This window comes from Cherax quadricarinatus, unplaced genomic scaffold, assembly GCF_038502225.1.
Source record: "Cherax quadricarinatus isolate ZL_2023a unplaced genomic scaffold, ASM3850222v1 Contig1650, whole genome shotgun sequence".
NCBI classification, from domain to species: Eukaryota; Metazoa; Arthropoda; class Malacostraca; order Decapoda; family Parastacidae; genus Cherax; species Cherax quadricarinatus.
Window position 1 is genome coordinate 53,185 of NW_027196676.1, and position 26,327 is coordinate 79,511.

Here is a 26,327-nt window from a genome sequence, read left to right on the forward strand (position 1 = left end):
GAACCTAACCTGCTGTATGAGTGGGGCCCTACAGTAGCCTGGAACCTAACCTGCTGTATGAGTGGTGCCCTACAGTAGCCTGAAACCTAACCTGCTGTATGAGTGATGCTCTACAGTAGCCTGGAACCTAACCTGCAGTATGAGTGGGGCCCTACAGTAGCCTGGAACCTAACCTGCTGTATGATTGGTGCCCTACAGTAGCCTGGAACCTAACCTGCTGCATGAGTGGGGTCCTACAGTAGCCTGGAAACTAACCTGCTGTATGAGTGGTGCCCTACAGTAGCCTGGAACCTAACCTGCTGTATGAGTTGGGCCCTACAGTAGCCTAGAACCTAACCTGCTGTATGAGTGGTGTCCTACAGTAGCCTGGAACCTAACCTGCTGTATGAGTGGGGCCCTACAGTAGCCTGGAACCTAACCTGCTGTATGGGTGGGGCCCTACAGTAGCCTGTAACCTAACCTGCTGTATGGGTGGGGCCCTACATTAGCCTTAAACCTAACCTGCTGTATGAGTGGTGTCCTACAGTAGCCTTAAACCTAACCTGCTGCATGAGTGGTGCCCTACAGTAGCCTTAAACCTAACCTGCTGTATGAGTGGTGTCCTACAGTAGCCTTAAACCTAACCTGCTGTATGAGTGGGGTCCTACAGTAGCCTGGAACCTAACCTGCTGTATGAGTGGGGCCCTACAGTAGCCTGGAACCTAACCTGCTGTATGAGTGGGGCCCTACAGTAGCCTGGAACCTAACCTGCTGTATGAGTGGGGTCCTACAGTAGCCTGGAACCTAACCTGCTGCATGAGTGGGGTCCTACAGTAGCCTGGAACCTAACCTGCTGTATGAGTGGTGCCCTACAGTAGCCTGGAACCTAACCTGCTGTATGAGTGGGGTCCTACAGTAGCCTGGAACCTAACCTGCTGCATGAGTGGGGTCCTACAGTAGCCTGGAACCTAACCTGCTGTATGAGTGGTGCCCTACAGTAGCCTGGAACCTAACCTGCTGTATGAGTGGGGCCCTACAGTAGCCTGGAACCTAACCTGCTGTATGAGTGGGGCCCTACAGTAGCCTGGAACCTAACCTGCTGTATGAGTGGGGTCCTACAGTAGCCTGGAACCTAACCTGCTGCATGAGTGGGGTCCTACAGTAGCCTGGAACCTAACCTGCTGTATGAGTGGTGCCCTACAGTAGCCTGGAACCTAACCTGCTGTATGAGTGGGGCCCTACAGTAGCCTGGAACCTAACCTGCTGTATGAGTGGGGTCCTACAGTAGCCTGGAACCTAACCTGCTGCATGAGTGGGGTCCTACAGTAGCCTGGAACCTAACCTGCTGTATGAGTGGGGCCCTACAGTAGCCTGGAACCTAACCTGCTGTATGAGTGGGGCCCTACAGTAGCCTGGAACCTAACTTGCTGTATGAGTGGGGTCCTACAGTAGCCTGGAACCTAACCTGCTGTATGAGTGGTGCCCTACAGTAGCCTGGAACCTAACCTGCTGTATGAGTGGGGTCCTACAGTAGCCTGGAACCTAACCTGCTGTATGAGTGAGGCCCTACAGTAGCCTGGAACCTAACCTGCTGTATGAGTGGTGCCCTACAGTAGCCTGGAACATAACCTGCTGTATGAGTGGTGCCCTACAGTAGCCTGGAACATAACCTGCTGCATGAGTGGTGCCCTACAGTAGCCTGGAACATAACCTGCTGTATGAGTGGGGCCCTACAGTAGCCTGGAACATAACCTGCTTTATGAGTGGTGTCCTACAGTAGCCTGGAACCTAACCTGCTGTATGAGTGGGGCCCTACAGTAGCCTGGAACCTAACCTGCTGTATGAGTGGGGCCCTACAGTAGCCTGGAACCTAACCTGCTGTATGAGTGGGGCCCTACAGTAGCCTGGAACCTAACCTGCTGTATGAGTGGGGCCCTACAGTAGCCTGGAACCTAACCTGCTGTATGAGTGGGGTCCTACAGTAGCCTGGAACCTAACCTGCTGTATGAGTGGGGCCCTACAGTAGCCTGGAACCTAACCTGCTGTATGGGTGGGGCCCTACAGTAGCCTGGAACCTAACCTGCTGTATGAGTGGGGTCCTACAGTAGCCTGGAACCTAACCTGCTGTATGAGTGGGGTCCTACAGTAGCCTGGAACCTAACCTGCTGTATGAGTGGTGTCCTACAGTAGCCTGGAACCTAACCTGCTGTATGAGTGGGGCCCTACAGTAGCCTGGAACCTAACCTGCTGTATGAGTGGGGTCCTACAGTAGCCTGGAACCTAACCTGCTGTATGAGTGGGGTCCTACAGTAGCCTGGAACCTAACCTGCTGTATGAGTGGTGTCCTACAGTAGCCTGGAACCTAACCTGCTGTATGAGTGGTGTCCTACAGTAGCCTGGAACCTAACCTGCTGTATGAGTGGGGTCCTACAGTAGCCTGGAACCTAACCTGCTGTATGAGTGGTGTCCTACAGTAGCCTGGAACCTAACCTGCTGTATGAGTGGTGTCCTACAGTAGCCTGGAACCTAACCTGCTGTATGAGTGGGGTCCTACAGTAGCCTGGAACCTAACCTGCTGTATGAGTGGTGCCCTACAGTAGCCTGGAACCTAACCTGCTGTATGAGTTGGGCCCTACAGTAGCCTGGAACCTAACCTGCTGTATGAGTGGGGTCCTACAGTAGCCTGGAACATAACCTGCTGTATGAGTAGTGTCCTACAGTAGCCTGGAACCTAACCTGCTGTATGAGTGGGGCCCTACAGTAGCCTGGAACCTAACCTGCTGTATAAGTAGTGTCCTACAGTAGCCTGGAACCTAACCTGCTGCATGAGTGGGGCCCTACAGTAGCCTGAAACCTAACCTGCTGTATGAGTGGGGTTCTACAGTAGCCTGGAACCTAACCTGCTGTATGAGTGGGGTCCTACAGTAGCCTGGAACCTAACCTGCTGTATGAGTGGGGTCCTACAGTAGCCTGGAACCTAACCTGCTGTATGAGTGGGGCCCTACAGTAGCCTGGAACCTAACCTGCTGTATAAGTAGTGTCCTACAGTAGCCTGGAACCTAACCTGCTGCATGAGTGGGGCCCTACAGTAGCCTGGAACCTAACCTGCTGTATGAGTGGGGTCCTACAGTAGCCTGGAACCTAACCTGCTGTATGAGTGGGGTCCTACAGTAGCCTGGAACCTAACCTGCTGTATGAGTGGGGTCCTACAGTAGCCTGGAACCTAACCTGCTGTATGAGTGGGGCCCTACAGTAGCCTGGAACCTAACCTGCTGTATAAGTAGTGTCCTACAGTAGCCTGGAACCTAACCTGCTGCAAGAGTGGGGCCCTACAGTAGCCTGGAACCTAACCTGCTGTATGAGTGGGGTCCTACAGTAGCCTGGAACCTAACCTGCTGTATGAGTGGGGTCCTACAGTAGCCTGGAACCTAACCTGCTGTATGAGTGGGGTCCTACAGTAGCCTGGAACCTAACCTGCTGTATGAGTAGTCCTACAGTAGCCTGGAACCTAACCTGCTGTATGAGTGGGGTCCTACAGTAGCCTGGAACCTAACCTGCTGTATGAGTAGTCCTACAGTAGCCTGGAACCTAACCTGCTGTATGGGTAGTGTCCTACAGTAGCCTGGAACCTAACCTGCTGTATGAGTAGTGTCCTACAGTAGCCTGGAACCTAACTTGCTGTATAAGTAGTGTCCTACTGTTCAATAGTTGGGTAGTACATGAACTTATTTATACATGAGTTGTCATACATTAACTTAGCTTTGGGCTTTGTTAGTGATTTTATTATTGAAGTAACCTACATAGAATTAGTTTGGAATAGGTAATCACTAAACTGGACTTGAGAGCTCAGAACTTTTTGGTTTGATTTATTACTATGCTGGAGAAGAAGTCATTCAGTTTATTTACTGTTTCAGAGAGTTGGAGAGGAGGTTCAGTTGGTTTAGTTAATGCAATGTTTATTTTTGTGACTATGACAACTGTAAGGAATATTAGAATAACCCATCAGTCAAAATATTATGAAAAGTTGTGTATAAATAAATTAGGAAGCAGGTTTATTACCATATTATAGGAATAAGAAAGTAGGTAACTTTAAAAATGAAAATTTTGATGATCATGTTATTATGATTAATATTGTATAACATGAAAAAATAAACAAAGACTTTCAACTTACAGTTATTGTCTCTGGAGGGATTTCACCAGTAATTATCTTAACTTTCTCCATGATGGTGGTGGCTGAGTCTCCCAGGAGAACAGGGGCAGCTGTGGCACCTGTCTCTGTGGTGATGGTGTCCAGGGCCTTCTTAATGGTCTCCTGTACCTGTCATTACCAACACAAACATTAATGCTGGATGTCAGCAACAAACTTGTCTTCACTCTGACACTTTCACAACTGTTGATTATTTAAGACTTATGTCTTAAAATATAACTCACACCCTCCCTTCAACTGCTAATATATCCCCTGTACCTCCCTACAGCCCTTCCTAATATATCCCCTGTATCTCTCTTCAACCCTTCCTAATATATCCCCCTGTACCTCCCTTCAACCCTTCTTAATATATCCCCTGTACCTCCCTTCAACCCTTCCTAATATATCCCCTGTACCTCCCTTCAACCCTTCCTAATATATCCCCTGTACCTCCCTGCAACCCTTCCTAATATATCCACTGTACCTCCCTTCAATCCTTCCTAATATATCCCCTGTACCTCCCTTCAACCCTTCCTAATATATCCCCTGTACCTCCCTGCAACCCTTCCTAATATATCCCCTGTACCTCCCTTCAACCCTTCCTAATATATCCACTGTACCTCCCTTCAATCCTTCCTAATATATCCCCTGTACCTCCCTTCAACCCTTCCTAATATCCCTGTACCTCCCTTCAACCCTTCCTAATATATCCCCTATACCTCCCTTCAACCCTTCCTAATATATCCCCTGTACCTCCCTTCAACCCTTCCTAATATCCCTGTACCTCCCTTCAACCCTTCCTAATATATCCACTGTACCTCCCATCATCCCTTCCTGATATATCCCCTGTACCTCCCTTCAACCCTTCCTAATATATCTCCTGTACCTCCCTTCAACCCTTCCTAATATATCCCCTGTACCTCCCTTCAATCTTCCTAATATATCCCCTGTACCTCCCTTCAACCCTTCCTAATAAATCCCCTGTACCTCCCTTCAATCCTTCCTAATATATCCCCTGTACCTCCCTACAGCCCTTCCTAATATATCCCCTGTACCTCCCTTCAACCCTTCCTAATATATCCCCTATACCTCCCTTCAACCCTTCCTAATATATCCCCTGTACCTCCCTTCAACCCTTCCTAATATATCCCCTATACCTCCCTTCAACCCTTCGTAATATATCCCCTGTACCTCCCTTCAACCCTTCCTAATATATCCCCTGTACCTCCCTTCATCCCTCCCTGATATATCCCCTGTACCTCCCTTCAACCCTTCCTAATATATCTTCTGTACCTCCCTTCAACCCTTCCTAATATATCCCCTGTACCTCCCTTCAACCTTCTTAATATATCCCCTGTACCTCCCTTCAACCTTCCTAATATATCCCCTGTACCTCCTTTCAACCCTTCCTAATATATCCACTGTACCTCCTTTCAACCCTTCCTAATATATCCCTTGTACCTTCCTTCAACCATCCTAGGATATCACCTGTATCTTCCTTCAACCATCCTAGGATATCACATGTACCTTCCTTCAACCATCCTAGGGTATCACCTGTATCTTCCTTCAACCATCCTAGGATATCACCTGTACCTTCCTTCAACCATCCTAGGATATCACCTGTACCTTTCTTCAACCATCCTAGGATATCACATGTACCTTCCTTCAACCATACTAGGATATCACCTGTACCTTCCTTCAACAATCCTAGGGTATCACCTGTACCTTCCTTCAACCATCCTAGGATATCACCTGTACCTTCCTTCAACCATACTAGCATATCACCTGTACCTTCCTTCAACCATACTAGGATATCACCTGTACCTTCCTTCAACCATCCTAGGATATCACCTGTACCTTCCTTCAACCATCCTAGGACATCACCTGTACCTTCCTTCAACCATCCTAGGATATCACCTGTACCTTCCTTCAACCATCCTAGAATATCACCTGTACCTTCCTTCAACCATCCTAGGATATCACCTGTACCTTCCTTCAACCATCCTAGGATATCACCTGTACCTTCCTTCAACCATCCTAGGATATCACCTGTACCTTCCTACAACCATCCTAGGATATCACCTGTACCTTCCTTCAACCATCCTAGGATATCACCTGTACCTTCCTTCAACCATCCTAGGATATCACCTGTACCTTCCTTCAACCATCCTAGGATATCACCTGTACCTTCCTTCAACCATCCTAGGATATCACCTGTACCTTCCTTCAACCATCCTAGGATATCACCTGTACCTTCCTTCAACCATCCTAGGATATCACCTGTACCTTCCTTCAACCATCCTAGGATATCACCTGTACCTTCCTTCAACCATCCTAGGATATCACCTGTACCTTCCTTCAACCATACTAGAATATCACCTGTACCTTCCTTCAACCATCCTAGGATATCACCTGTACCTTCCTTCAACCATCCTAGGATATCACCTGTACCTTCCTTCAACCATCCTAGGATATCACCTGTACCTTCCTTCAACCATCCTAGGATATCACCTGTACCTTCCTTCAACCATCCTAGGATATCACCTGTACCTTCCTTCAACCATCCTAGGATATCACCTGTACCTTCCTTCAACCATACTAGGATATCACCTGTACCTTCCTTCAACCATCCTAGGATATCACCTGTACCTTCCTTCAACCATCCTAGGATATCACCTGTACCTTCCTTCAACCATCCTAGGATATCACCTGTACCTTCCTTCAACCATCCTAGGATATCACCTGTACCTTCGTTCAACCATCCTAGGATATCACCTGTACCTTCCTTCAACCATCCTAGGATATCACCTGTACCTTCCTTCAACCATCCTAGGATATCACCTGTACCTTCCTTCAACCATCCTAGGATATCACCTGTACCTTCCTTCAACCATCCTAGGATATCACCTGTACCTTCCTTCAACCATCCTAGGATATCACCTGTACCTTCCTTCAACCATCCTCACCTGTACCTTCCTTCAACCATCCTAGGATATCACCTGTACCTTCCTTCAACCATCCTAGGATATCACCTGTACCTTCCTTCAACCATCCTAGGATATCACCTGTACCTTCCTTCAACCATCCTAGAATATCACCTGTACCTTCCTTCAACCATCCTAGGATATCACCTGTACCTTCCTTCAACCATCCTAGGATATCACCTGTACCTTCCTTCAACCATCCTAGGATATCACCTGTACCTTCCTTCAACCATCCTAGGATATCACCTGTACCTTCCTTCAACCATCCTAGGATATCACCTGTACCTTCCTTCAACCATCCTAGGATATCACCTGTACCTTCCTTCAACCATCCTAGGATATCACCTGTACCTTCCTTCAACCATCCTAAGATATCACCTGTACCTTCCTTCAACCATCCTAGGATATCACCTGTACCTTCCTTCAACCATCCTAGGATATCACCTGTACCTTCCTTCAACCATCCTAGGATATCACCTGTACCTTCCTTCAACCATCCTAGGATATCACCTGTACCTTCCTTCAACCATCCTAGGATATCACCTGTACCTTCCTTCAACCATCCTAGAATATCACCTGTACCTTCCACTCTACATTGTACTATCTTGCTCCATATTTTCTGAAATAACTGAACCTCAACAATTTTTTTTCTTCACCCAGAACTGTTTTTTATATTACAAAATCTAATTATTATTCCAGAATTAAAATAAAGTTAAAATGTTTGTTTTTTACTAGACAATATTTATTAAGAACAGTCAATAGACCTGTACTTGATAAATTAGACACATGTGCAACTCTTGGGTATCTTTATTGAGGAAACGTTTCGCCACACAGTGGCTTCATCAGTCCATACGTAGGATAAACTTGAAGAACAGGAGGAGAATGAGGTAATCAGTCCCTCAACCTTGAGTCGATGTGTTCAGTCCATCAATCTTGAATAGAATACGGCATATGAGCGGAGTAGCAGCTTATAAACCGTATGGCAGGAGAGGTGCAGCAGTCATAGGTGGTGGTGTCACATTTGTTCAATGTGGAAGTAGGTCGTGCCCAAGAATTAGGCGAGCGAAGAATACATTTAGCATTGAATTGAAGTATGATGGTAGGGATAACTCAGTAACAGTCCCAGATTTTTGCTTAGCAGATTACGATGGGCTTAGAGAACACTTATCATCTGTTGACTGGGGTAACGAAGTGAGATATCAATATGACAGTTTTCTGAACACAATACATGCTGCTCAAAGAACGTTTATCCCATATAAAGAAATTAGATCAAATAGAAATGACCCAAAATGGATGAATAATAGGCTCAAATATCTATTAGGGCATAAGAAAGGAATTTATAGGAGTATCAAAAGAGGTGAGGGTCATCTTATGAATCAGTATATTGACATTAAGAGGGACATAAAAAAGGGGATAAGAAAACCTAAAAGAGACTATGAAATTAAAGTTGCTAGGGATTCTAAAACTAACCCAAAAAGTTTTTTCCAGGTCTATAGAACAAAAGTTAGAGATAAGATAGGTCCACTTAAAATTAACTATGGGCGTCTTACTGACAAAGAGAATGAAATGTGCTCGATTTTAAATAATTATTTTCTCTCAGTTTTTACACAGGAAGACACTAACAATATTCCAGTAATTAATTTTTATAGTTTGCTAGAAGAAGATAAATTATGTAAAGTAAAAGGACACAAGTGCAACTAATGTGACATTTATTGTGGCAACGTTTCACTCTCCAGGAGCTTTATCAAGCTTTATCGAGCACATTTCATTCTCTTTGTCAGTAAGATGCCCATAGTTATTTTTAAGTGGACCTATCTTATCTCTAACTTTTGTTCTATAGACCTGGAAAAAAACTTTTTGGGTTAGTTTTAGAATCCCCAGCAACTTTAATTTCATAGTCCCTTTTAGCTTTTCTTATCCCCTTTTTAATGTCCCTCTTAACTGATTCATAAGATGACCCTCACCTCTTTTGATACTCCTATAAATTCCTTTCTTATGCCCTAGTAGATATTTGAGCCAATTATTCATCCATTTTGGGTCATTTCTATTTGATCTAATTTCTTTATATGGGATAAACGTTCTTTGAGCTGCATGTATAATGTTCAGAAAACTGTCATATTGATAGCTCTCTTCGTTACCCGTCAACAGATGATAAGTGTTCTCTAAGCCCATCGTAATCTAAGCAAAAATCTGGGACTGTTACTGAGTTATCCCTACCATCATACTTCCATTCAATGCTAAATGTATTCTTCGCTCGCCTAATTCCTGGGCACGACCTACTTCCACATTGAACAAATGTGACACCACCACCTATGACTGCTGCACCTCTCCTGCCATACGGTTTATAAGCTGCTACTCCGCTCATATGCCGTATTCTATTCAAGATTGATGGACTGAACACATCGACTCAAGGTTGAGGGACTGATTACCTCATTCTCCTCCTGTTCTTCAAGATTCTCCTTTGTATAGACTGATGAAGCCACTGTGTGGCAAAACGTTTCCTCAATAAAGATACCCAAGAGTTGCACATGTGTCTAATTTATCAACATGTCGGTTCTCTGAACCATTCATCTACAAAGACCTGTACTTGCTGACCGTAAATCACTTCACAAGGGATATAACCTAATTATTTCTGAGTGGTGTCCCTCACAACAAATAAAAGGAGGTGGAGACCCTCATCCTAAGATCAATATATTTTTGTTTTGTATTGACATAGTAATGGTTGTAAGCAGCTCCTTGTTGCCAGTATTTTAGTCTCCTTCTATGTGGAAACATTTATAATCTGCTTGCCAAAGACAATTTAAAACAAATACATGTACGCAAAGTGTTTACTGAATATATTAATATATTTCCTAGGTGGTAGGTTGGTAGACAGGAACCATCCAGGGAGATACTACCGTCCTGCCAAGTGAGTGTAAAACAGAAGCCTGTAATTGTTTTACATGATGGTAGGATTGCTGGTGTCTTTTTACTGTATCATAAACATGCAAGATTTCAGGTACATCTTACTACTACTTCTTACACTTAGGTCACACTACACATGCATGTACAAGCATACAAATACACACTCCTCTGGGTTTTCTTCTCTTTTCTTACTAGTATTTGTTCTAAAATACCGGAAGCATGGAGCTAATAAGCCCTTCTCCTGTATACATTACTAAATTTATGAAGAAAGTTTTGTTTTTCTTTTTGGGTCACCCTCCTTCAGTGGGATACGGCCAGTGCATTTAACCCCTAAATGGTCAAACATATATATACGTTCTCTCGCCCAGTGCCCCGAATATTTTGAAAAATAATTTTTTTTACTGAAGTAGAGAGAAAATTTTTCTAAGTGTCATAGGATTGAAATAAAACAAATTGGGTCAGTACTTACTGAAATATGAGGCAGCATCAACTCCTGCCACTTGCACAAGTGTTGCCGATATACCTTTTTTTTTAATAATTTTTATATTTTATATAATTTTTATGCTCTGATAATTACAATTTATAGTAGTTCTTGCCATTTCATAACCAATCTATGTTGTGACACTAATATTAGGTACTGAAATTTTACTCAAATTGTCACAAACACACTGACAGGTGGACATTTACACCTGCCTTGGTCATTTACTGTTGTCTAGGAATATATACAAAGTATTTATTGGCACAAGCAATGTTTTGGATACACTGGAGTATAGAAGAAGAAGAAGAAAGAAGAAATGAGGAGGAGGAAGAAGGAAGAAGAAGGAAGAAGAGGGAAGAAGAAGTTCCCTTGAAGCATGATGTCACTGACAAGCATCTGGAGGGCAGTGATAAGATAAGGGAAGACATTTGATGGGCACCTGTGAGGGTGCAGAGATAAGATGAGATAAGGGATGACATTGGATGAGCGTCGGCATCACTGTCTCTGCTTATGTCTCAAAGTCTTGTCTCTCTGTATGCTTGTCTCTCTTTCTGTCTCTCTGTCTCAGAGAGACCCATTGTGAACCAACAGGTATTCTTATGCATTATATCTACAAGCACAGTATAGAACTCTGGATTTTTTTTTAGGTTATCCTAGGTAATTTACACTAAGTATAATTGTATTTATGTGTACCTGTGAGAGAGAGATAAGAAGAGATAGGCCGAGACAGATAGACAGAAACAGATAGACAGACCCTAAACTTGGGGTCAACATCACTTTCCTCTTAAAAGGGGAGTGTTAACATGACATTACATCAGTGAATCCTTGGTGTTTGCCGCACTGTTTGCTCTAGCTGGCGCTTATTTTAACTGATGCTCACACAAGGTACTAAGTGGTCCCAGATTTTTTTAATATGGTGCACACTGAGTGTTAAGACCCATTCTATGCTGACCGGGCATCTCAGGCCAATCTTGCCAAATTACGAGGCAGGTAAAATAAAACGTATATAATATACATTTGAGGAGCTAGCAGTAAGAACGTATATATACGTTTGGAGATTTACAGTTAAAGAAGAAAGATTAATATATTTAATAACAGATAACTGAATATTGCTCTTGATGTTGTATATATTTACAGAACAGGATCAATATATAAAAATGAATTAAGAAATTGTTTAGAAAGTTCAATAATATTTGTGGCATCATACCTTTATTGAGGTGTAGACAGTGTTAACATCTGGGAAGAGTTCCTGACACTTCTGGATCCAATCTTCAACCTCCACATTGTACTGATCAGCCTCATCAATGGTTGTGACGACCTCCTGTGCAGTGTTGACTGTGTTGAGGTTCTCCAGCATGGTCTGCAGCTGCTTCTTTCCTGCCTCTCCTTCTGTTGTCATAGTCAGCACACTGGTATCCTCCTGTTCCAGGAGCTCTATTGCTGCCTTGTTCTGCTCCAGCAGATCATAGAGTCTGTCCTGCAGTTGGTGATGCTGGATCTTCCAGTCCCTCACCTGCCCCTGGTACTTGCTCAGCTGGGACAGTGCTTCTTCACACTCACTTATAAGGTTACTGATACTGCTCTTGTGTTCCTGTACCAAAGATCGTAACTTTTTGCTTATGCCTCTTGTGCGGTCTTGACCACATTTTGTTGACACTGTTCCCACTGATGTAACCTGGATACTTCTGAGTTTCTTTATCACAGCCTCCATAGCATAGATGATCGGGAACTGAGTAGCATCTGTGGCACTGTGCTCAGCACGGCAGCTGGGGCAGGTGAGCTGAGAGTTCTTAATTGTATCTTCAATACACTGTGAGCAGAATGTGTGACCACATGGCAGAGTGCGTGGTCGTCGTAGCTCTTCATCATAATTGTTAAAGCACACTTTACACTCCTCTGGTTTGTCATTATCCTGTAGAAAATAAAAATTAAGTTAGATTTTACACTAATAGGATTGAATTTAAACAGGTTAGATTTTATGCCAGTAGAATTGAATTCTATTAAGTTACTCATCAATGAAGTGTTCATATTGAATTTTATAGACAATCTTGAAAGTTAAAAGAATTGCCAAACTTCTTCATATTACTACTATGTACAACATACATAATGGAGGTATATATTGTCAAACTTCTTCATATTACTACTATATACAACATACATACTGGAGGTATATATTGTCAAACTTCTTCATATTACTACTATATACAACATACATACTGGAGGTATATATTGTCAAACTTCTTCATATTAACCACCACATACAACATAATGGAGGTATACATTGCTAAAACTTCATATTAATTACTACATATAACATAAATACAACATAAAACCAGACTTGGTGTGCTGTATTGGCTACATGACCAGACATACAAAGAAGAAACTAATACAATCATGCTTTGAGATCTCTTTTCTTTTAACTTTAGAGAGTTTTACAAGGTTAGGTTTAGAGTTCCTAACTTTATTTACAAGTTAAGAGCTGTTACCTATATCAACTCATTTTAAACCCTTTTTGTTTTGAAACACATACAGAACAGGATAGAGTTGTTGTTAACTGTGGGTCAGTGATTTTATTTGGCCAACTGACTATTCTGTTGATGTCATAATGCTGTACAAACATATTCTAGACTCAAGTAATCCTATGAATAAATTATCTCAGATGAAGTGATGTTCTGGAGAAAGCTACAGTGTAATTGCTCCTTGCTGACTGTCTTGTTATGTAGAAGCTCATTTCCTGCTGTCTGCAGAGTGGAGCCAAGTGTGGTACTTTGACATTATTAGCCTTGTACGTAACAGTAAGGCCACCCACATCTCTCTGGTGTTGAAGACTCTACTGAAATGACAGACCTGTCCAGGAGAGAGATGAGTTGTTTTGCTCTGTTCTCCATTCTGTCAAGAAGTCTCAGATATGATGGGGAGCAGGAAATCCAAGAAAGTGGCGCATACTCAACATGTGAATATACTTATGCAACCTCTACTGTTGAGTAGATAAAAGATACATCTAAGTAAGGTTCCCAACCACTTTGCAAGATCTACAATGTAGTTTTCCATTGTTTGGAGTCAAATTTCACCCAAAGGATATCAAGTTCATCCCCAGGTACCAACACTCTCCCATTCATTCTTACCACAACTTCAGCATTACCCTCATGGTGTTCTTTCTTTCTTTGTTGGGTTTATCAGGGCCACTGACAGCATACGCTGTATCGAGCCCGGTTTCTCAATGGTACGAGAAAAAATCGTTGCCCAAGGCTGAGCGATGAGAGAAAAAGGAAAAAAAGTTCCTTTGTAAACAGTGATAGAAACTTGACGTTTCCAATTAGATCCGGTGGACACCCTTGCCAAGCCCCAGCAGAGAGGGATGCCAACACTCCCACCTGAGTACAGTAACTGGTTTCCCACCAAAGACCGTTAAAGAATTTCCTGCAGAGCGGGAAAAATGGAGCTGGCTAAAGTAAGCCGATGAACAGGTGCCCCTCCTGTAGAGTGCCCGGCGGGCTAAATAGATGAGGACAAGCATCCCAGTGAGAACGGGGGAAATTTGTCACTGATACTCAGGTGATAGAGAGATGTCCAGACCCGACAAAGGCTGGCGCAGAAGTCTACCCTCATGGTGCCTAGAGAACATAATAATTTGTGATATCTCAGGAGCAAATGTGACATGCCATCATTCCTAGGTTGATGGTGTTCCATATCTTTATTGCTAGTGCACTCACCTCATATACTGAGGTCTGGAGGTCGTGTCAGAACAAAAATTGGCTATAAAATCACAAGAACTACTATAAATTGTAATTATAAGAACATGAAATTTACATAAATTAAAAAAAAAGAGGAAAAAAGGTATATCGGCAACATTTCTGCAAGTGGCTGTACTCCACATTGCCATCAGGTGAGCATCCACTGCCAACTTCACTGCCTTATATCTTGGTAAGTCTTTCTTTCAACACACCAGCCGTATCCCACTGAGGCGGGGTAGCCCAAAAAGAAAAACAAAAGTTTCTCCTTTTAAATCTAGTAATACACCTACCATCCAACTTACGACCTGCTCGGCATACGTCCACTCGACTTATGACCATGCATCTGGCAGCTGGGCTGGGCCGGCTGATGCACACCACTGTACAGTATTTGACAATACTCGTGGCGGCAGTGCGTCATGCAGGCAGCATCAGTTTGAGTAACCTTGCCCTATCAGCAGCATCATACTGTATTAACTGTACTAACTGGAAAGTAAATTTCACCATGGCTGCTAAGACGAAGTCTGAATCTTGCACTGAAGATTGTGGCAAGAAAGGCTCTTACTCTCAAACTTACTATTTGTTTTCACTGTTTCACATAAACCTGTCTGTATCTGTCTGCCTGTATATCTGTGTCTGTCTGTATCTCTGTGTGTTTGTTTGTCTGTCTACCAGTGTCTCTGTCTTTCTGTCTACCTGTGTGTCTGTCTTTCTGTCTACCTGTGTGTCTGTCTTTCTGTCTACCTGTGTATCTGTCTACCAGTGTGTCTCTCTGTCTACCTGTGTCTGTCTTTATGAACTCACCTATTTGTGGTTGCAGGGGTTGAGTCATAGCTCATGGCCCCGCCTCTTCGCTGATTGCTACTAGGTCCTCTCTCTCCCTGCCCCATGAGCTTTATCATACCTCACCTGAAAACTATGTATGGTTCAAGCCTCCACTACATCACTTTCTAGGCTATTCCATGGCCTGACTACTCTATGACTGAAGAAATACTTCCTAACATCCCTTTGATTCATCTGAGTCTTCAACTTCCAATTGTGACCTTTAGTGTCTGTGTCCCTTCTCTGGAACATCCCGTCTTTGTCCACCTTGTCTATTCCGCACAGTATTTTATATGTCATTATCATGTCTCCCTTGACCCTCCTGTCCTCTGGTGTCGTCAGGCCTATTTCCCTCAACTTTTCTTCATAGGACAATCCCCTTTGCACTTTCTCTATTTTTTTGATGTGCTTGACTAGGTGTGGATTCCAAACTGATGCTGCATACTCCAGTATAGGCCTGGAGGTTACCTGGAGGTTATTCCAAGGATCAACGCCCCCGCGGCCCGGTCCATGACCAGGCCTCCTGATGGATCAGGGCCTGATCAACTAGGCTGTTACTGTGGAGAAATTTTCTCCAGGAGGGGGGTATCAGCCCCCTTCAGCTCTTTCAGCCCCTTCAGCCCCTTTCAGCCCTGAGTGGCCAAGCCCTCAGAAGGGGTGAGCATCTTGTTTACCGCTAGAGTGAGTAATTGATCACAGATGCTATGCCACGTAGTCAAGTGACCTCTGCTCCTTGCAGCGGTGTTGCAAAGTGTATTTTTATAAGAGACAGTACATCTCTTACTTAGCAGGACAATTAAGGAAAATCCTGCTCCCACTTTATTACCATAGTAAAAATAGTGTACATTGTTGTCTACGCTTAAGACAGCAAGAAACAAACATTCTGCTTTGCTTCATCGAGGAGGTGACAAGGATGCAAGGTACTAGGTCAGCGTTTTTTTTTTTTGTGCTAGGGCAGTGACGGCTTGGGGCTGTGTGGCGACGCCAGACTATCTTTGACTCTAGGGAGAGTGACACTGACGCCAGGATACTGATCTGTGCATTAGTGTGAACAAAGTGTCTCTAACACAAATACTTAAGAGAAGTGTGATCAGCTTCTCTTGTGATACATTGTGAACAATAAAGACAAATCTTGTGGAACATAGTGTACCAGTGTGCGTTTCCTAGACAATGGAAGACGTGGACATCCAAGGACACTTCAGCTTCTATCAAGTCACCGATACCTGTCGAAGGTGTTGAGAACACCATAGCTCACATTACAAAGAGCAAGGTATGTTACGAATTTCTTGTAGATCGGGGGATTGCGCAATTCTTGAGTCACAAGGAGTTTGTAATCAACCTATAATCGGCAGTAAGGTGTGGACTTTTGAGTCCAAACAAGTAGGTATTTCGTCAGCCATCATCGAATGAAGTATGCTGACATAACACCCCCTAGGGGTAATTTATACTTACAAATTGTATCTCTTGACAGCCCAATGTTGTGATGGTTTCGACAGCTTCTAGACCTCGTCTGCAGGGGCGGCTGTGTAGACGATTTGCTGTCATTTATCAGCTAAGTGTTCATTATATATAGTTATAATAAACACAGCAGGTAAGGCCAAAACCCTCAATAGAGTTTGGTCGTGCTCGAACCGGATAAAGACCACACTGTGGTCCAAATATGTTGTACTACAGTGTACAAATAACCTATGAGCCAAGGTCCTTCGAAAAAAGCTGTAAAACTAGTGTTTTACAATATAAATCAGTATAAATGAGTCCCTCCAGACTCAATCACAGAGAATGGACACCCAAAGAAAACGGGAGCTGGGTGACTCACCCACATCCTGCACCCACTGCTCCAATCTCGAGAAAATGCTGATTAAGACAACAGCAACCCAAGTGATGTTGTTTGTCTGAGTGTATATATATACACAGTGTTTATAATGTTTATAGACAGAAATTAAGAGACAAGATTGTGTTAAAGTTTGTTTCTTATAGATCTACCTGTTATATTAAAGGAACTTATATATAAAGTGTAAGCTTTCAAATATATATTAACAGTGAAATTTATATATGTGTAAGTAATATTCACGTGTGATTACAGTTATACAGTGACATTTATAGTGTATAGTGAATGAAGTGTATAACATCATTATTTACGATTAATCATCATGGTCAGGCTGACACAGCAAACAAGCCATAAACACCAGACACATGTACCCTGTACCCTTCATGGTCATTGACCCTGAGGTTAAGCTTAGTGGGTCAGTAGTGTCTGACTCGATTATTGCTGACTTAAGCATAACAAAAACTCAGCTGTCTATAGCAGTACAGTGTTTTATAAACACTCTAAGTGTGGTGCTAGAATTTTCAGTATACCATTAAAATGGCTTGTTTGAAAACTCAGTTTCAGTCTTTACAGACTAAGATTACACAATTAGAAAATCTAATTTCAGTCTGTCTAGGATTAACTCAAGATACAAACATAGATTTTGATGATCTTGAGGTCAAGTTTGAATTATTTACACAACGTCTGGAAATAATTAATTCAGACTATACACATTATGAAAATAAATTTCTTGAATCAGATCCATCTGAGGATGAAATTAAAAATGTTTTGGATACTTTTAGTGATCAACAATTAAGGTGGACAGGAGTACAGGCTATCTGCCGTAAAACTCTGTCACAGAGACCTACTATAACTAGTGGGCAACCACCTGTTACACCTGTAACAACAACAAGTGTCCCATTACCAAGCTTACCTACATTGTCATTACCTATTTTCCAAGGTCATAATTATGAAGAATTCATTAGTGGTTTTCAATCCATAGTAAATTCACGAACTGACATAGATGAGATTGCCAAGTTCAATTACCTTAAATGTCTTGTGAAGGGAGAACCCTATGAACTAATTAAGTCATTTCCGGTGGTTAAAGGTAATTATCAAATAGCCGTACGTGTCTTAGCAGACAATTACTTTGATGATGACAAGGCTAGAGTTAGACATGTAGTCTTAATATCAAGCTTGAAGCCACCCAAACATTGTTTTTCAGACTTACAGGCATTTAGAATTACATTAGACAATAGTCTCAGGTCTCTAGATGCTAAATATGACCTAAGACAATGTGATTGGTTTATCAGTGGTATTGTACAAGATAAGTTGTCACCACAAACTATTGAACGATTAAATATTATGTTCAATAAACGCTATTTCACTTGTGAAGAAATTAGCAATGGTTTACAAACAATAGTTTCATGCATGCAAGCAACGAGACAAGATGAAAAATCCACAAATCCAGTGGATAATAAACCTTCAACTCAGTATAAAAAGAGTATACCTACTCCCACTAAACCACATAATGGGAAATCCCATATAGGCATTTATCAAGTTGTGAATACAACAGACAGTAAACAAAATGTCATACATAAACGTACTCCAAAATGTGTACTTTGTGATGGAACACATTGGGCACAGTATTGTAGTCAATACACATCAATGGAGGCACGTAAACAACGTGTTCATCAGCTGAAAAGATGCATCAAGTGTTTAGGTGAACACAAGGGAGGAAAATGCTCACTGAAGAAGTGTTTTAAATGCAAGGGTATGCATCATACAGCATTATGCCCAAATACTTTTGCTGAACAGCAGCAGACGTCCACAGAATCAGGAAGTCAACAAGCAACAGCATTAAATGTGAGAGATAAGTTTAAAGCAACTGCTCTCCCGATAGCTCGAGTTGAGTTATCTAATAAATTACACAAAACCAATATGCTAACACTATTTGATCAAGGCTCACAAAGGTCCTTCATAAGAAGATCAGTGTTGCAGAAACTGAATAAACAACCCTATGCCAAAATACAGTTAGATATAGCTGGTTTTTTCCATAATTCTGGTAAACAGACATATGACCTAGCCAAAATCACTGTTGGTCTAGGAAACAGGAAAAAGACAGTAGAAGCTGTGGTAGTAGATGATTTGCCTAAGTCTGTGCAGATCCAGGGATTAAAAGAAACAGTTGCAGCACTGAAAGCAGCTAAGGTCAAGTTAGCCTGTCCTGACATACAGACGGACACAATTAGTCCAATTGATTTAATCATTGGAAGTGATTATTATCACTGTTTTGTGCAAAATATAGTAAGTAAACATGATGTTCAGTTGCTGAAAACAGCAGGAGGCCACATGATATGTGGTCCCATTCCCTCTCAAAGTGGGAAAGAAGCTGATATTGATTCAGTGGAAAATGTACTAGTTACGAGAATAACCGCTGATCATGTACCACAGCAAAAATTATCATTACTGGAAGAAATGAATGAACCAGTTGATAAGTTGTGGGATTTAGATGCGATAGGTATTGATGTAAATAAACCAAGCCCACAAGAGTCTCAGACTTATAACCAATATTTGGACACTGTCAAATATAAAGATGGACAGTATTGGGTTAGGTTACCATGGAAATTAAATCCACCACATCTGCCTAGCAATTATCGCATGGCTTTCGGACAGATGAAAGCACAAATACATGAGCTCAGGAAGAATCCAGAGCTACTGACTGTCTATGATAATATCATACAAGAACAGTTGGACAATAAATTCATTGAGGAAATAGTCGAAGATAAGTTGAAGACAAACGCTCATTATCTCCCGCACCATGGAGTCAGAAAAGATTCTGAAACCACTCCACTACGTGTTGTATATAATTGCAGCGCACGTGCAAATAAAGATGTAGCAAGTCTTAATGACTGTCTGATGACCGGACCCTCACTAACTGAGAAGCTTGGAGACGTGCTTATGAAATTTCACACAAACCCATATGCCTACATGGCTGATATTTCCAAGGCTTTCTTAAGAGTAGGACTACAAGAAATAGATAGAGATTATACTCGATTCTTGTGGCCTGAAAATCCACATGATCCTCAAAGTCCTGTGAAAACATATCGTTTCAAATCAGTATTATTTGGTGCAACATCCTCTCCATTCTTACTAGAAGCTACTCTAAATACACATTTGAAGAAATCTGAAAGTCCCTTCAAAGAAGTCTTAAAGAAAAGTTTCTATGTGGACAATCTTCAAGGTGCTGTGAATAAAGAGGAGGATTTGAAATCCTTATACAGAGAAGCTAACAAGGAGATGAAAGAAGCAAATATGCCTCTAAGGATGTGGAATACAAATTCAAAGCAATTAAGGGAACTTATCAAAGAAGATTTCCCTGAAACTGAAATTCCTGATTGCAACAATATGCTGGGACTTAATTGGAACACACAGGAAGATACTTTGAGTCTCAAAAGGATAAACAATAAATCATGCAGTACACTCACTAAACGTAGTTTACTGTCAGAGGTATCACAATGTTTTGATCCTCTAGGACTCGTCTCACCAATTACCATAAAAGGTAAAATGCTTATGCAAGATGCATGGAAACTCAAAATTGGATGGGATGAGAACTTGCCTCTAGAAATGAGTCAAGCATGGGATGAAATAGCCAGGGAGTTTAAACAACTTCATCAAATTAAATTTCCCAGACAAATAGGTCAAGAGGGAAACAAGTACACATTACATGTGTTCTGTGATGCGTCAACCAGAGGTTATGGCGCTGTAGCTTACATGAGTAATGCTGAAGGAAGTACACTAATTACTTCAAAGGCCAGGGTAGCACCCTTGAAGGTCAGAACAGTACCACAATTGGAACTGACAGCACTCTATGTAGGTACAAAATTAGCTGTCTATCTCAACAAAGTACTTGATCATCTCACTATTGAAAAAACCGTGATCTGGAGTGATAATGAGGCAGTTCTCCAGTGGTTAAGAAATAATAAGAGTAAGTTGGTCTATGTACAGAACAGAGTAGCAGAAATAAAAGAGATGCAGAGAGATTATCTCTTTCTCCACGTCTCTACCCAAGAGAATCCAGCTGACATGTTGTCACGTGGTGTCCCACTCAAGAAATTTGTGTATAATAAATTATGGCTCCACGGACCGAACTGGCTCTCTGATGAAAATAACTGGCCTCAGCAAAAAGCTCACATTATGCCAGAAGAAACAGTCTGCTTGAACACAGCAGAAATAAGTTGTGTAAATACTGCAGCAACCACAACAGAAATAGTCATTGATGGATCTAAATACTCATCTTTGGGTAAACTCTTAAGAGTTACAGCTCTTGTCTTTAAATTCATTAAAGGAATTAAACCTGAATATGAATGTCTTGAACCCATTAAATACTGGGTGAAACTAATACAGAAAGATGTTTTCTCTACAGAATATAAATTTCTAGAAACACAAGATAAATCCCCAAAGAAACCTGTCATGATTAATTCTTTAGGACTTTATCTCGACTCAGAAAAGATTATAAGATGTCGAGGAAGAATTCATAATTCTTCACTACCTAAAGAAGCCTTACATCCAATATTGATCCCCAAGAATCATTGGCTAACAAAACTGATTGTGCAAAACGCCCACAGTAACGTGTTACATGGTGGGGTAGCTGACACACTTTGTCATATACGACAATCCTACTGGATACCTCAAGGTCGACAAAGTGTGAAAAAACAAATAAAGGACTGTATTACTTGTCGTCACTACGATATGCCAGTATGTCAGTATCCAGGTCCACCTCCATATCCCTCTGAAAGAGTTTGTCATATCACTCCATTTGAGGTGACAGGTGTAGATTACACTGGACCAATAATTTTAACCAAAACAGTTGACAAAGTTCCCATCAAGGTGTACATCTGTTTGTTCACTTGTGTACAACTAGAGCAGTACATCTAGAAGTAGCCACTGACATGTCTGCTGAAACCTTTATCAAATTATTCAGAAGGTTTGCAGCCAGAAGGGCATGTCCCAGACTGATGATTTCAGACAATGCAACGAACTTTATTGCTGGTGCTGCTTATATAAGCAAGATCTTTGATCAACCAGATGTACAACAGACGCTGAATCAACGCAGATGTCGTTGGATATACATTCCTCCTAAATCTCCATGGCACGGCAGATTTTATGAAAGAATGATCGGCATTGTAAAACGTTGTTTAAGGAAGACTCTTCATCGTCAGAGAATAGACTTAGAAGAATTCCGTACAGTTGTGACTGAAATAGAAAATAGAGTCAACAACAGACCTCTAACTTATGTTACCGATGATCTGGACAATTTAGAAGTGTTAAGTCCATCTCATTTACTCCATGGCAGAAGGCTCGAACCTGTTCCTCCCATGAATGATAAAGAAATCATAGAGGATCCTACTTATTTCGAACCTGAGCAACTCAGACGTAAATTCAAACACCTTAATAAAGTGATTGAACGTTGGGAGAAAATTTGGCGAGAAGACTATCTCACCTCATTGAGAGAACACTTCTATGGAGCTGGTGTTCCTGAAAATCATAAGTCCTTAAGACCTGGTGACATAGTGATTATCGACAATGATGGTCCGAGGTCCCAATGGCCACTTGGAAAAATTGTGACCATATATCCTGATGCAAATGGAATCATCAGGACAGTTGATGTTTTGAGCAAAGGCGTAGTGAATAAGCGGACAATAAATAAACTAGTGCCGTTAGAATTACACAGTGTTGAAAACAAAATTAGTGATTCTCCAGAAACCACACAGACTAAAGCTGTTCAGAAAATACAAGCAGCAGTGGTGGCGAGTGAGAAAATTAAATTAATGTTAAGTGATGAATAGTTCACCTGCAGCGAACCTCCGCCGCCCCCCAGTGTGGAGAAATTTTCTCCAGGAGGGGGTATCAGCCCCCTTCAGCCCTTTCAGCCCTGAGTGGCCAAGCCCTCAGAAGGGGCGAGCGTCTTGTTTACTGCTAGAGTGAGTAATTGATCACAGATGCTATGCCACGTAGTCAAGTGACCTCTGCTCCTTGCAGCGGTGTTGCAAAGTGTATTTTTATAAGAGACAGTACATCTCTTACTTAGCAGGACAATTAAGGAAAATCCTGCTCCCACTTTATTACCATAGTAAAAATAGTGTACATTGTTGTCTACGCTTAAGACAGCAAGAAACAAACATTCTGCTTTGCTTCATCGAGGAGGTGACAAGGATGCAAGGTACTAGGTCAGCGTTTTTTTTTTTTGTGCTAGGGCAGTGACGGCTTGGGGCGGTGTGGCGACGCCAGACTATCTTTGACTCTAGGGAGAGTGACACTGACGCCAGGATACTGATCTGTGCGTTAGTGTGAACAAAGTGTCTCTAACACAAATACTTAAGAGAAGTGTGATCAGCTTCTCTTGTGATACATTGTGAACAATAAAGACAAATCTTGTTGAACATAGTGTACCAGTGTGCGTTTCCTAGACAATGGAAGACGTGGACATCCAAGGACACTTCAGCTTCTATCAAGTCACCGATACCTGTCGAAGGTGTTGAGAACACCATAGCTCACATTACAAAGAGCAAGGTATGTTACGAATTTCTTGTAGATCGGGGGATTGCGCAATTCTTGAGTCACAAGGAGTTTGTAATCAACCTATAATCGGCAGTAAGGTGTGGACTTTTGAGTCCAAACAAGTAGGTATTTCGTCAGCCATCATCGAATGAAATATGCTGACATAACACCCCCTAGGGGTAATTTATACTTACAAATTGTATCTCTTGACAGCCCAATGTTGTGATGGTTTCGACAGCTTCTAGACCTCGTCTGCAGGGGCGGCTGTGTAGACGATTTGCTGTCATTTATCAGCTAAGTGTTCATTATATATAGTTATAATAAACACAGCAGGTAAGGCCAAAATTCTCAACAGTTACTGCTGGCCGCACGCAGTCCAACATACGAGCCACAGCCCGGCTGATCTGGCACTGACTTTAGGTATCTGTCCTGCTCTCTCTTGAAGGCAGCCAGGGGTTTATTGGCAATTCCCCTAATGCTTGATGGGAGGCTGTTGAACAGTCTTGGGCCCCGGACACTTATGGTGTTTTTCCTTAGTGTAACAATGGTGCCCCTACTTTTTATTGGGGGTATTTTGCATCGCCTGCCCAGTCTTTTACTTTCGTATGGAGTGATTTCTGTGTTCAGATTTGTGACCATTCCTTCCAAGATTTTCCATGTGTAGATTATGATATATCTCTCACTCCTGCGTTCCAACGAGTACAAGTCAAGTGCTTACAAGCGTTTCCAGTAGTTAAGGTGCTTGACAGAACTTATACGTGCAGTAAAGGATCTCTGTACACTTTCTAGATCTGCGATTTCACCTGCTTTGAATGGAGATGTTAATGTACAGCAGTATTCCAGCCTAGCCTGGAGTTTACCAGGAGAGAGATCTGGGGGTCAACGCCCTCACAGCCCGGTCTGTGACCAGGCCTCCTGGTGGATCAGAGCCTGATCAACCAGGCTGTTACTGCTGGCTGCAGGCAAACCAACGTACGAGCCACAGCCCGGCTGATCAGGAACCGACTTTAGGTGCTTGTCCAGTGCCAGCTTGAAGACTGCCAGGGGTCTGTTGGTAATCCCCCTTATGTATGCTGGGAGGCAGTTGAACAGTCTTGGGCCCCTGACACTTATTGTATGGTCTCCTAATGTGCTAGTGACACCCCTGCTTTTCATTGGGGGGATGTTGCATCGTCTGCCAAGTCTTTTGCTTTCGTAGTGAGTGATTTTCGTGTGCAAGTTCGGTACTAGTCCCTCTAGGATTTTCCAGGTGTATATAATCATGCCTGCATTCCAGGGAATACAGATTCAGGAACCTCAAGCGCTCCCAGTAATTGAGGTGTTTTATCTCCATTATGCACACCGTGAAGGTTCTCCGTACATTTTCTAGGTCAGCAATTTCACGTGCCTTGAAAGGTGGTGTTAGTGTGCAGCAATATTCCAGCCTAGATAAAACAAGTGACCTGAAGAGTGTCATCATGGGCTTGGCATCCTTAGTTTTGAAGGTTCTCATTATCCATCCTGTCATTTTTCTAGCAGATGCGATTGATACAATGTTATGGTCCTTGAAGGTGAGATCCTCCGACATGATCACTCCCAGGTCTTTGACGCTGGTGTTACACTCTATTTTGTGGCCAGAATTTGTTTTGTACTCTGATGAAGATTTAATTTCCTCACGTTTACCATATCTGAGTAATTGAAATTTCTCATCGTTGAACTTCATATTGTTTTCTGCAGCCCACTGAAAGATTTGGTTGATGTCCGCCTGGAGCCTTGCAGTGTCTGCAATGGAAGACACTGTCATGCAGATTCGGGTGTCATCTGCAAAGGAAGACACGGTCCTGTGGCTGACATCCTAGTCTATGTCAGATATGAGGATGAGGAACAAGATGGGAGCGAGTACTGTGCCTTGTGGAACAGAGCTTTTCACCGTGGCTGCCTCGGACTTTACTCTGTTGACTACTACTCTCTGTGTTCTGTTAGTGAGGAAATTATAGATCCATCGACCGACTTTTCCTGTTATTCCTTTAGCACGCATTAATGCGCTATTACGCCATGGTCACACTTGTCGAAGGCCTTTGCAAAGTCTGTATATATTACATCTGCATTCTTTTTGTCTTCTAGTGCATCAAGGACCTTGTCGTAGTGATCCAATAGTTGAGACAGACAGGAGCGACCTGTTCTAAACCCATGTTGCCCTGGGTTGTGTAACTGATGTGTTTCTAGATTGGTGGTGATCTTGCTTTTTAGGACCCTTTCAAAGATTTTTATGATATGGGATGTTAGTGCTATCGGTCTGTAGTTCTTTGCTGTTGCTTTACTGCCCCCTTTGTGGAGTGGGGCTATGTCTGTTGTTTTTAGTAACTGTGGGACAACCCCCGTGTCCATGCTCCCTCTCCATAGGATGGTAAAGGCTCGTGATAGGGGCTTCTTGCAGTTCTTGATGAACACGGAGTTCCATGAGTCTGGCCCTGGGGCAGAGTGCATGGGCATGTCATTTATCGCCTGTTCGAAGTCATTTGGCGTCAGGATAACATCAGATAGGCTTGTGTTAACCAAATTCTGTGGCTCTCTCATAAAAAATTCATTTTGATCTTCGACTCTCAGTCTGGTTATTGGCTTGTTGAAAACTGAGTCATATTGGGACTTGAGTAGCTCACTCATTTCCTTGCTGTCATCTGTGTAGGACCCATCTTGTTTAAGTAAGGGCCCAATACTGGACGTTGTTCTCGACTTTGATTTGGCATAGGAGAAGAAATACTTTGGGTTTCTTTCGATTTCATTTATGGCTTTTAGTTCTTTCCGCGATTCCTGACTCCTATAAGATTCCTTTAGCTTAAGTTCGATGTTTGCTATTTCTCTGACCAGTGTCTCACTATGCATTTCAGATATATTG

General features: G+C 42.4%; 1 protein-coding gene across 1 annotated transcript in view; it reads right to left on the minus strand.

The window, feature by feature from the left end:
• The window catches only part of LOC138851693 (tripartite motif-containing protein 59-like), a gene marked incomplete at both ends in the record, with an annotated part of 52,011 nt that extends 39,568 nt beyond the window's left edge, over positions 1-12,443 (minus strand). Inside the window, 2 exons of the mRNA XM_070081091.1 lie at positions 4,151-4,297; positions 11,739-12,443. Of these exons, the coding sequence (XP_069937192.1) occupies positions 4,151-4,297; positions 11,739-12,443 (852 nt within the window). The remainder of the gene's footprint in view (positions 1-4,150; positions 4,298-11,738) is intronic.
• Between the last annotated feature and the right edge of the window lie 13,884 nt (positions 12,444-26,327).